Raw genomic sequence first — 12,126 nt, forward strand, 5'->3', positions numbered from 1 at the left:
TACCAAAGCAGTGACGTAAGTTCACCACTTTCGAAGCTTCGGACGTCACTGATCACGTGACTTTTACCAAACGAATCAAGCTCCGACACAGTGCTTCTGAAWCAGTGTGTTGTTTTTTTTAATACATGCGCCGAAGCTTCAGCTTCAAACTGCCCATCACTACAGCTCAACAACAATCAATTGTCGTCTGAAACCCCATTAAACAATGCCTTAGATATTAAAAATTAACTTTTAGCAACTTGTTGGCAGTTTTTATGAGGTTTGCTCGCTGTATGCAGTCGGCTAAAAAATGTTTTGAGCACAACTCGTGCCGTGGTAGCTAACTAGCTAAAGACTCTGGGCATGTTTTTGTTTACCAACTTTCAGCTAAGTTTTCTACATATTATGTCTTACGTGACAGCAGTAATTCGTTCTTCTTTGTACTGGTTTTTAATAATTTAACTACAGTTGTATTAGTTGGTCGACATGGGAGACAAGGAGCTCATCCTTGTTGATAAGCAGATAACAAGGTAAAAACGGTTTTGATTTTTACATAAACTGTAACTTTTCATACGTGCATACTTTAAAAGAAATTTAAAATGTGTTTTATTGATCTTGCTAACAAAGCATGTATAAAGTTAAGGAAAATATTTGTACAAACTGGCAACAATAAGTCCCGTTATTATTGTATTAATTCATGTTTTTAGTATTTTTTATGTTTACTCTTAATTAATAATCTTAAATGTGCATGCATTTTGATGTTAGGTTAGGTTCAGCATTTCCTATTTACTTCGTACATGTTTTTATTTTATTTTATGTGTCATATTTTTCAGCCAAGAGACGTAGAAAGAAAAATATTTTCCTAAAACTTGCACTTTGTACTCTGTGACAGTATTAGACCAAAAGGATTTAAAAAAATCCACAAACCACTGAATTCTTTTGGCCATTATTTATTGCCAATTCGGTACAACCCATCAATTCTCAAACTTTTCAGGCTTTGGAACCACAAAAATAACAGCAGCAGAAATTTGTAATGCCAACTTGTTTTATTTAATGTAGGCGTTCAAAGATAATAACTTGACCAATTAAAAGAGTTTAATGACCAAAACCACTATTAGACTATTTGTATTCACTTATAACAATAAAATTTACCTCAAATATTAGTTGTCATAAAAATGAACACCATAAGATAGGTTTTAAATAGTTACATTTGTACTAGAGACAGATGTTTATTTTTTTAATATCATGTTAGTCTTTCAAAATCTGCCATTAATTTTATTCACAGCTTTTAGGACTTTTATTTATAAAGCTAACCAGTTTAATTATAAAATGCACAAAGTTATAAATCTATCTTAAATTTGTGCAAGTCTTCACTCACAGCAGATGCTTGTGATATTTATGTTTTTTCTGTGATTCTTAAGTTCCTGTCTTCTGTATAGTTTGGTAGATCTTCCCCTGACACCTGCTGTAACGTCACTTAATCTGCGTTGCAATCACATCTCGAGGATCAAGGGCCTCTCCTCAGCGTGGCATCTGCACCACTTGGACCTTTCCTCCAATCGCATTTCTAAGATCATGGGTCTGAGTTCCCTCACATCTCTCAGGACCTTGAATTTATCGTCCAACTTAATCACAAAGGTTGAAGGTGAGTCTTTGGTTAGGCTTGTGTTTGTCATCATATATTTGTAACTCAGCTGTAAATGTCCTCTCCCTTTATCAGGGCTGAATGGCCTGGTGAACCTAACAAAATTAAACTTGTCCTACAATCAGATAAATAAACTCACTGGTGAGTCTGAACAGTTTTCATTTTGTCCCTCCGCCGAATAAAAAGTAAAACGGTTAACGTGTCACCGATACATTAATAAATGAGATTTTTCAATTCTTCGTCAGGTTTGCTGTATCTCCACGGCACTGAGTACAAGCTGAAGCACCTCAGTCTCCACGGGAACCGCCTTGACAGCATCGATCACCTCCTGCAGTGCCTGCTGGGACTACAAGGTTTACGAGACGTCACTTTAAGTCAGGATGGTGGAGACAACCCTGTCTGTAGTTCACCTGGTAGGAGTGAAAACACTAACTTTGGTGTGCATCGTTTCACAAACGAATATGTTGCATGTAAGTTTCTATAAGCAGATTCTGGGGAAAGAAGAACTTAAATCACCCTGAAGTGCTAACGCAACTAGCGAAATCTCACAGTATTGCATGAAGTGGTGCATAGGGTCATGGGCAACTGTAGTTTAGAACTTGGGTGAAGAAAATTTTATAATTGATTAACTAAATGTTAGATGCAGTGTTGTATTTTTACACTTTCTGATCATTGCAGCCTTAAGGCTGAAACAGAGAAAGAGTTGGTGTGTCTTATCGATGTGTTCTTTCTGTCTGTATAAACAAAAGCTGTTTATGTGCTGACGTTTGACGTAAAAGTTACCACCTTCAGGGCTGTAACCAGGAAGAGAAGTAGGTCAATTCATTATTATAGTAAAAAGAAGTTGTTAGTTTTGGAGACTCTGCTTAGATCCAGCCTGGACAGACTGGGCTGCTTTTGTTTGGGTTTTCAGATACAGCCTTTTGCTGAGTAGGGTTGGGCATTATTGGCAAAAAAATCAAAAAGAAGCACGATTAATTGTGGTATTTAGCCGATAACGACTAATTTGAGGATTAATCCCCTGGAGTCCCTTATGTCCTGGTCACATGACCAATTTAGTGGGAAAGATTTGCTCTTTGTAAAAATCAATTACAAATTGTGTCAAAATTACAGACTTCAGGCTATACATCAAATTTTAAGTTGCATTGATAGATAAATAAATTAGAGAACTTTTTTTTTTAATGTTCATCATATTTAAAGCGGAGAGAAGCACCAGTCAGCCTGCCTGTTTGGTGGCATTAATTGTATTAATCATCAATTGCCAAAAAATAATCGATTTATGTTTTTCTGATGATTAATTGCACACGATACGATTATGCCCAACCCTAATGCTGAGTGCTGTACTGTGAACCTGATTGGAGTCAGAAATGAGAATAAAGTTTTTAGAAGAAATCCAGTGGATTCCTGTTTGATTCAACAGCGCATTTATTTCTACATGGGGATAAAATTCAGTGGGTGATATATATTCCTTCAAGGCATGCTAGGCCTTTAATTTTCTTTAGTCTTGAGGACGAAAAAGCAACAAGTGAGTTCCAACATTTTTTATGTAATATTTTATTCTGTGTGACAGCTCAGTAAAAAACCATGCACATTCAGGCTGACAACCTCTAATAGTAACGAGTGCGATCTGTTTTGTTACTGTGTAATTGTATGGTCCTGCATCGTGCTATTTGAACTGACAGCAGTATAATTGTAAAAAAAAAAGTTCTTCTGTGGACTCATATGTAGGTCGTTCTGTTCATGATTAATTCACAGCAGCAGTCAGAGAAAGCGTCTCTGTTCGTCTCAGTAAAGACAAGTTGTGCTTCACTCTTCCAGCCCTCGCTGCCTGTGTGCGCAGATGTACTTACATAAGCTGTTCTCGGGTCTGATTATATAAGCTGCGTCTGTAACGAATAAAAGAACGGAGGCTATTTGTTTGAATAGAAGTTGATTTTGTTCAACGAACACCACAGCATCTGATGTTAAATGAAGACTGCACTGATGATAATTCCGTGAAAAATCACGCAGCTCCAGGTTTGTCAGGTTTTTTTGAAATGGGTTTCTGTTTCGCCGAAGGTTACTGGGAAGTTATTATGGAAACGCTGCCACAAATTTCAGTTCTGGATGGTTTGGACCGGCTTCGACAACCGTCATCTCCTGGTCTAAGCAGCCTCTGTGACATTCCCGGTCTGGAGGACTATAAGGACTTTTTGATTTCCTCTGATACAAGTCACAACGAAGTGGTAATTCTTTATATTATGTGAACCTAAATTCGCAATTTTTCACAACATTTTTATCTTAAATCTTTATTTAATAGACCAATAACGAAATGTTTGCCCAAATGAAGACATAAAATCCAAATTCTTCACAAACACGTTTTGAAAGTTCACTTTTTTATTATGTTTTATGCTACTTTACTCAAAGTTCTCAAAATGTTTACTCCTTCAAATAAGCTTTAAGTTTTCATTGCAGGTTAAAAGTGCTGTTACTACACCTCGCATCGACAAGGTGCTCACCCAGTTTCGTCAGAGTGCCTCAGGAGGAGTCACAGATCCAGTCACACGGCTCGTCAGTCAGAGCTCCCAGCCCGTTCCTCCCACTGATCAACCAGACCCCATTAATGAAGAGCGCATCAGAAAACTGGAGCACCAGGTGTCCCAGCTCATCCAGAAGGTGCATTATTAACCTGCTGAAAGCCGTTAACACAAAAATGTTTTTTTTACGGAGTGTCTGAACTCTCTGTCCCGCACCTGTCGTGCTCAGTCTCCAGCAGGCGGCTGACGTGTCTTATTGTGGCTCCATCCCAGCCATTTACTTATTACAGCAATGTGCAAATGTTTTAGACATGTACTGTTTATCATTTCTATCAGTCACATCAGGAAGGTGCTGGATCAGACTCTACTCTAGCCTGAAGCAAAAAAAAATAGTCTGTTCAGTTTCAGTTTCAAGAACTAGAAGTCCTGCAGCAGACTGAGTCCCAGAGTTCTGGTCTCATCCCTGAGATGGGTTTTAAAGCATCTGGAGGAGTGTGGTGTTTCATTTTAGTAATTTAATTTTAATAATTAAAGAAAAAGGAAACTTTGTTTACGAACAAAGCATCAGCATTTTCACATTGCTCAAACAAGCTGCATGTTCTTCATTTTCTACAGCATAAATGGACGTTTTGGGTTCATGCACGCATTAGCTTATCCTTCCATTAAAAGAAAAATAATTATCTTGCAGTAGTAAGTAGTTATCTTCCAAGCATGCACTGTAAAACCAAAAAAAAAATGCAAACAATATTTTATATACAGATAATAAAACAGCACCACTGCACAAACACAGTAAATTTATAGATGTTTTGACTTACAATGATAAAAAATTCACTGAAAAGTTAGAAAATCAGAGTCTGACATTTCAAAAAATGCATCAACTCTGAGTCTGTCTGGCATTGCCTTTCACTTTTACACAGAACTGTGGTTCCTTCAGTCAAATATCCTGTGTGGGTTTTGTTGTCTCACATACTTTGGTAACGTCTTTGCAATATTTATTAAAGGCCCCTGCAGGTGAAAAACCGAGCATCTCTGTCCATTCTGCGGCGAAGCTTCGGAAAGCCAAGAGGGACACGGACCACACGTCGGAAAGCGAGCGTGACAGCGAGAAGGAAAACGGGACATGCTCGAGGATTCCCAAACAGATTATTGTCACGACGTCAAGTTTTACCACCCAGGAGAGCAAGAGCACGAGATCTGACAGGTGAGTCGACAGAAAAATAATAAATCTGATGTTGGTTTATTTTAAACTGAATTATTATTATTATTATTATTTTTCTTCCCTTCTTAAGTTGAATGTGGTATCTTTCTGTTACTTTGAAAACTGACAAATTAAAGTCTTTTTTTTACAACGCTGGCTGACAGATGTGTTTATAATGTAGTAAATAAAATAATCTTATACAAAGTGCAGCAACTTAACATCATTTGGTATTTATTTAGAAATTTATTCATTTCATTTGTAACACTTATACATAAATAACAAAAACAAAACATGAAATCAAAATAAAATCAAATAAAATGAAAGGCAGCAGAAGGAGAATAAATCTTATATCTGCCCCTTTTTTATACCCAAAATATGTTCAAAATTAAAGTAAATTACAAGAAAAATCAAAACAAGTGAAAACACAAAAACAAAGCTAAATTTAAAACACCAACTCAAAACAATTAGCATGAATTCACTTATGCTTCTCCATATTTCTTCAGAATACTAGATTTTATCATTCTCTTTAATACAAGGATCTGGCATTTTAAACCTCATCTTCCAGACCGTTCCACACTCTTATTCCTTGGATTAAAGTGGATCGCTCCTTCAGGCTCATACGGAACCAGGGTTTCACAAACATTTCGATTCCCTTAAGATAATAACAGCTCTCTCTTTTAACAAAATTTACTTGAATGTTGGAAGGTAACACACCTTTATGAGCTCTGTACATTAATAGTAAGGTATTATAATCGATCAAATCATAGAGTTTCAATAATTTTAATTCATGAAAAAATATATTTGATGGATGGCTGTAATTTTTTCTAGTAATAATCCTTAGAGCTCTTTTCTGCAAAATAAAAGCAGGATTTGTGATGGTTTTGCAAGCTTTACCCCAGACTTCAATACAGTAAATTAAATGTGGAACAATTATAGCATTATACAACATAAATGGTGCTTTATCATTGAACAGTTCTCGTACTTTGTACAGGACTCCAATAGATTTGGCTATTTTTGTTCTTAAATTATTTATATGATTTTTCCATGTCAGTTTTTCAGGTATTTAGATGATAGAAAATAATTCTTTACATCTCGGCTGAAGAGGATTATAAATATTCCTCTCTGACCTTTCACTACCTCCCTTCTGGTGATTAATGACTGTACTTCCATCAGTCTGCTCCTTCATCTCCCTTCATCAGCCACTGATTATATATGTAAAAAAATTCACTAATTTCATTCATGCAAGCCCATAAAGTCCTCTCTAAACCACAGTAAACTTTACATTCATTTTTAAGTTTTTCAAACTTCGCCTACTTGCAAAAGTGACTGAGTCTGACCTTTTATTTAGCCAGGCATCCACGAGAGAACTGGTGCACTTTAAAGTCTGCTCAAATACGTGCGGTTTGTTTTTGTTTGCAAGCGATCAAGACAATCTTAAATTGAGGACTTCAAAATCTGCTGTGGGGCCCAGAAGAAAGGCTGCTGGTGCGGTGAATGTTAAGGCAGCAGCACAAACAAGGAAGGGACCTTTGAGAGCAGCTAAGACCTCCGGTGATGTGAAAGCCAAGCCCAGCCAGGAAGAAGAAACCTACAGGGTACGCTCTGGACAGATTTCCTGCAAGCTGAGTGTTTTGGTTTTTATTGAGTAAACATAATATGAATAATAAAAAGTTATTTTTTCTTTAATAAAGAGTAGTATTTCAATCTTACGATGGAGTATTAGGGCCACCCAACGAGATTATTATTTTTTTAATTACGAGAATAAAGTCATAATATTACAACATTAAAGTCGTATAAAAATAAAGTCATATGAGAATAAAGTCGTAATTTACAAGCTTAAGTCATAATATTACGAAATTATAGTCGTAATATTACAAGTTTAAAGTCGTAATATTACGAGTTTAAAGTCATAATATTACGAGATTAAAGTTATAATATTGTCTTTACACTAAAAAGCATGCTTATCACTGCATTCAAATGAGGAATGTTGAGCAACTTGTCAAGTTGTTTTTAGTGTTGCTGTAAATAAATAGTTAATCTTTTAGCACATTAGCAGGAAATTATCAGTAGCAGGACTTGGAAATTGTGCAAACGACTATAAACTGAAGCTGTATTGTAATTAATGGATGCATTGACAGATTTAGTCGTCACGTAGTTAATTTGGATGAAAGCTTATTAATCTAACAGAGACCCGAGTCATCATTTACGACCTTATAAACACAGAGACATGACTGTACACAACAGGTGTGGGGAAAATAAGGAGGAAATGAGGAACGGTAAATAGACACATCATGATTATGACTTTTTTTCCTCGTAATATTACGAATTTAATCTCGTAAAATTATTGCTTAAATCTCGTAATATTACGACTTTAATCTTGTAATATTATGACTTTATTCTCATAAATTTTGACTTTATTCTTGTAAAATTATGACTTTAATCTCGTAATAATAATAAAAAAAACTCGTTGTGTGGCCCTAATACTCGAACAGTCTGGTGAACGGATCAGTGTTGCATATATTGACAGAATCAATTTGACAATTTTTTCCCCATCTTTTAGTTTCTCATTTGTCTCTTTCACCACAAAATTTGACCATTTTATCAAGTTTTAAGCAACAACAACAAAATGAAACTATTAACATAAAGAACAATGGTTCTTTAAGACATTCATCCAGCCTGTTGAAAAATGGAGGTATTTGTCTTTACTGAGTGTGAATATGAGGATGTGACTTATTTGCTAGCTGAAAGACAAGTGATTCAATATAGAGCCTGTTTATGTGCGAAAAATCATTTTGGCTAGACGTTGAGCCCTCAGACTGCTCTCAAAAACCTCTTTATTGTGAAATGTAAAGGGAAATCTATAAATGCAAGTCAAACAAACAGTAAGATGTAGTGATAGTTAATAAAACATTGTGGAATCAAGATAAGTTTATACGATTATAGAAGTGCTATATATTCTCGCTTGATGTTTCTTTTATTTATTTATTTTTTGTGCTGCTCAGACGATTGTGGAAGAGCGGGATCAGGAGAGAGAAAGACGCTGGAAGGCAGAACAAGCCGTGCGGAAGCTGACGGAGGAGCTGAAGTGCCTGCAGACAAAAGTCAGCGAGGAAAAAGACCTTCAGAGCATGGCCCTGCACACCACTGACAGGTGAGAGGGAGGCTCAGGTGAACCAGCTGATGTCACGCTGAAGGAAGGCATAACTGAACACGTCTCTGTGGATTTTAGCTGTCAGCTGCCTAATGATCCTCATCATTTTCTACCCTCATAATCTTTATATGAGCTCTCCTGAGAGCAGAGCCACCCGCCAGTCTCATTCTTCAGCAGAATATCCATGCCAGCATTGTTCCTCGAACTCAGGCTTTTGTGCAGATGTTTAGCATTATTACCCCATAAACAGTTTAAAGATCAAGTTGCACAGTCATCCCTTAAAACCCTTAAATTAAAGTTTATCCAGCAATAACTTTTTATTCTCTCTGTTTGTTACACAAGGCCGTGTCGTGCCTGCGCTCTGCCGATAGCGGTGGCTTTTTGTGCATTGACCTTGTTTGCATCACATTTCTGTTTAGATCAATCTGCATGATGGTGTAATTAAGGGCTTGTGATGCGCATATGTCAGCAGGATTACATAAATCAGTCTCAGCTGTCACTTTCTAACAGCAAACACGGCTGTTCCTGTCAACATCCACACTCCTCATGAGACGGATTACAGAGAAGTGACTCATCAGTGCAGATTTGAAGCTACTGAGAACGACATATTACAGTTAGGGGGTGTCTGATTTGTACTGTGTGTGCATCTTGTTTTTTTTTCTCTCTCCGCTGGAGCGTGGTTTACTTTTTTACTTATGCTATAGATTTAAAAACGCTCTAATATTAGACATACTCGATTTTGTATGGTATTATATATTTAATAGACAGAAACTAATCAAAATGTCATCAAATCTGTTGATTTTTCTTTCTCGGTTTTTTCCTAATTAGAGGTGCGTTCTCGCAGCATCTCACCATCTTTTCATCCCATGCAGACTCAAGGAGCTGCTGTTGAAAGAGAGATCGGGACGCACTGAGCTGGAGGCTCGTGTGGAGGAGCTGGAGAGGAGGTGTCGGTCTCTAACGCAGCAGCTGGAGCAGGCGCGCCGCAGCGAGGAACAACACAAGGCTGCGCTGCAGAGAGTGGAGGAAAGCATCTCCCACGGAGACGCACTCAGGGCCTGCCAGCAGGCTGAAGAGGTACACACCGGTTTGTTAGTAGACTTTATTTGGTAAACATGTATTTTAACTGTAAAATAAAGACTGTAAAAATACTGTAGGCTGTTTAGTTTTAATAAATTTTAAACTAAAATTTTAAAAATATATTGCACGGACGGGGCCATTTTATTTACTCGCGGAGTATTCTGGGTAAATGATGACGTGGATAGGTTCTCCGTGCGAGGCTGCTAGCGAGCTGTATCTTCCCTGAAGGTTAATCTTGGACAATATCTGACTATCGGCTCTTTTAAATGAAACCAGAGAGCGTTGACAGAGAGGAGAAGGTAGAAATGACTCGGCCTGTAACTGAAAATGTAGATGGAGGACAACAGCTTAGCTTGTTAGTTTGTTGCGCTAGCACCGAGCTAATACATATAAGGCAATGTAGCGTCAGCACTAGCGTGAAGGCTAACAGGCTAATCTGAGGTTCTTCTTCCATGAAGCAGCTCTGTTGTCCTTCATCCATATTTTTAGTTCCAGGCTGAGTCATTTCTACCTTCTCCTCTCTGTCAACGCTCTCTGGTTTCATTTAAAAGAGTCGATCATCAGATATTGTCCAAGATTAACCTTCAGGGTGGATATAGCTCGCTAGCAGCCTCGCACCGAGGACCTATCCACGTCATCATTTACCCAGAATGCTTTGCGTATAAATAAAATGGCTCCTTCCGTGTTTAAATATATATTTTAAAATTTACAAAACTAAACAGCCTACAGTATTTGTACAGTCTTTATTTTACAGTTAAAATAAATGTTTATCAAATAAAGTCTAATGTTACAACTAATCGTGGATCCCTTTAAAGAAATAAATATGTTTCAGAATGCTCCTGTTGTCAAACACTGAAATCCAGCTGTGCGCTGATTCAACTCCATCAGGTGAAACGGCACCAGGAGCTGGAGAACAAGGCGGCGGCTCTGAGGAGAGAACTGGACATCCAGAGAGTTTCAGTTCAGCAGCACAAAGACAAACTGCAGCAGCTGCATGAGCTCCTGGCAAACAGGGAGCAAGAGCACAGGTACACATGAACAACTCTTACCATGACTGAAATCTATGGCGTTTATGAGCAGCGCGGGTCTTCAAGTGCCAAAATATGATCCAATTTTTGTCATATTTTCATATTTATCTTCTACTTCACTCAACAGAAGCAGTTCTTTGGTTCTATAAAACGTCTTACCTTGACTGTAGTGAGTCATATTTGTCAGCTTGAACTGATTTGTGTCTGAAAAGTAAAGTTAATATTTCTTTAGGTTTGATTTTTATCTGCAATTCTGCAACAAAAACGGTTATCTTGACAAAGTGACCCAAGAGTTGACTTGAATTCGGTTTTAAAATATAGAATTATGTTGAAATAGTGTTAGAGCTTGTAAACGTACAGGTCAGTGCACCATCGTCTTCTGATTGCCCTTCTTCCCACAGACGACAGCTGGAGTTGCGCTTGCAGCCCGGTGGGGCAGATTTCCGTGAGGCGGTGGCGAAGGAGGTGGCAGCAGTGGAAGAGAAACATAACCAGAAGGTGGCGGAGCTGCAGGAGAAACTGTCGGACGGCAGGAAACAGTACGCCGCCCTGGAGGATGAGTTCCGCATGGCGCTAACCATCGAGGCCACTCGCTTCACTGAGGTCTGCTGAAACACGTCAGATAACCTGAAATCACTTGTTTGGTTTTATACGAAGAGCAATAATGAATCTGATTAAATCTTTATTATTATGACACTTCCATAATGTGACAACTTTGTTAAGCTACTGTTTGGACAAGCAAACCGGAACACAAGGAGTCTTTTTGTTTTGGATGTGTTATCTAGATGTGTTTACAGCTTACTGTTAAATTCTGCTCAAGTTTTCATAGCATTTTACAACAAACTATTTTAAAACGCAGCTTATCATATGGAGTGTAAGCTGAGATTTTTTTTTCTTGTTCTGCGAGTTTGGATCTATTTCAGCAATATTTGTGTCAAATCGTTAAGCACTTTCAGGACATTCCAGCTATGAGTTTTGGTATTTCAGCAGTTCATCTTTTTTGAAATATTTAGCTTTAGCTGCCATATTTTTCTCATTAAAAATGTATGGAGCTGTCTTCAACATCCCTAAAACCCATTTGTTCTAGTTCTGTTTAATTTTTTTTAACGTTTTTGTGCAAAAATGTGTTTATTTTAGATTTTTTACACTTCCTAAGCTATCATTTTGACCTTTTCAGCTTTTCTGCTAATATTAACTTTTTTATGCTTCTTTCAGCTAATTTAAAATTTTAGCTGTTTCAGCTGTTTTCTGTGTCTTTATCTAATATTTAGCTAATTTCAGCTAATTTGACTTTTTTCAGCTAATTCACTTTTTTGTGATGGTTTCAACTTTTTACTGCTTAATTTAGCAAACAGTCTTTCTGTTTCTTTGTGCTAATTTTAGCTATTCCAGCTACTTTTAAGCTAGTTTTAGGCTACTTCCATTGTTTTTTATCTATTTCAAAAAAAAATTGGAAGAGCTTATTTTTTATGTAAAAAATAAATAAATAAATAAATAAATAAATAAATAAATAAATAAATAAATAAATA

The 12,126-nt window shown here is 37.1% G+C and overlaps 1 protein-coding gene across 2 annotated transcripts in view; it reads left to right on the forward strand.

The window, feature by feature from the left end:
- Positions 1 to 159: 159 nt before the first annotated feature.
- lrrcc1 (leucine rich repeat and coiled-coil centrosomal protein 1) overlaps positions 160 to 12,126 on the forward strand; it is a 17,583-nt gene continuing 5,616 nt past the window's right edge. The window contains exons 1-12 of one of the 2 annotated variants that reach the window (XM_014018314.1): positions 160 to 509; positions 1,419 to 1,624; positions 1,700 to 1,765; positions 1,870 to 2,037; positions 3,683 to 3,849; positions 4,079 to 4,279; positions 5,142 to 5,341; positions 6,759 to 6,933; positions 8,341 to 8,489; positions 9,362 to 9,566; positions 10,458 to 10,597; positions 10,999 to 11,200. In XM_014018314.1, the coding sequence (XP_013873768.1) occupies positions 466 to 509; positions 1,419 to 1,624; positions 1,700 to 1,765; positions 1,870 to 2,037; positions 3,683 to 3,849; positions 4,079 to 4,279; positions 5,142 to 5,341; positions 6,759 to 6,933; positions 8,341 to 8,489; positions 9,362 to 9,566; positions 10,458 to 10,597; positions 10,999 to 11,200 (1,923 nt within the window). In that variant the 5' untranslated portion in view covers positions 160 to 465. The remainder of the gene's footprint in view (positions 510 to 1,418; positions 1,625 to 1,699; positions 1,766 to 1,869; positions 2,038 to 3,682; positions 3,850 to 4,078; positions 4,280 to 5,141; positions 5,342 to 6,758; positions 6,934 to 8,340; positions 8,490 to 9,361; positions 9,567 to 10,457; positions 10,598 to 10,998; positions 11,201 to 12,126) is intronic. The other variant, XM_014018313.1, reaches the window with a different exon arrangement.

The sequence above is a fragment of the Austrofundulus limnaeus genome, unplaced genomic scaffold, assembly GCF_001266775.1.
Source record: "Austrofundulus limnaeus strain Quisiro unplaced genomic scaffold, Austrofundulus_limnaeus-1.0 Scaffold190, whole genome shotgun sequence".
Lineage (NCBI taxonomy): Eukaryota > Metazoa > Chordata > Actinopteri > Cyprinodontiformes > Rivulidae > Austrofundulus > Austrofundulus limnaeus.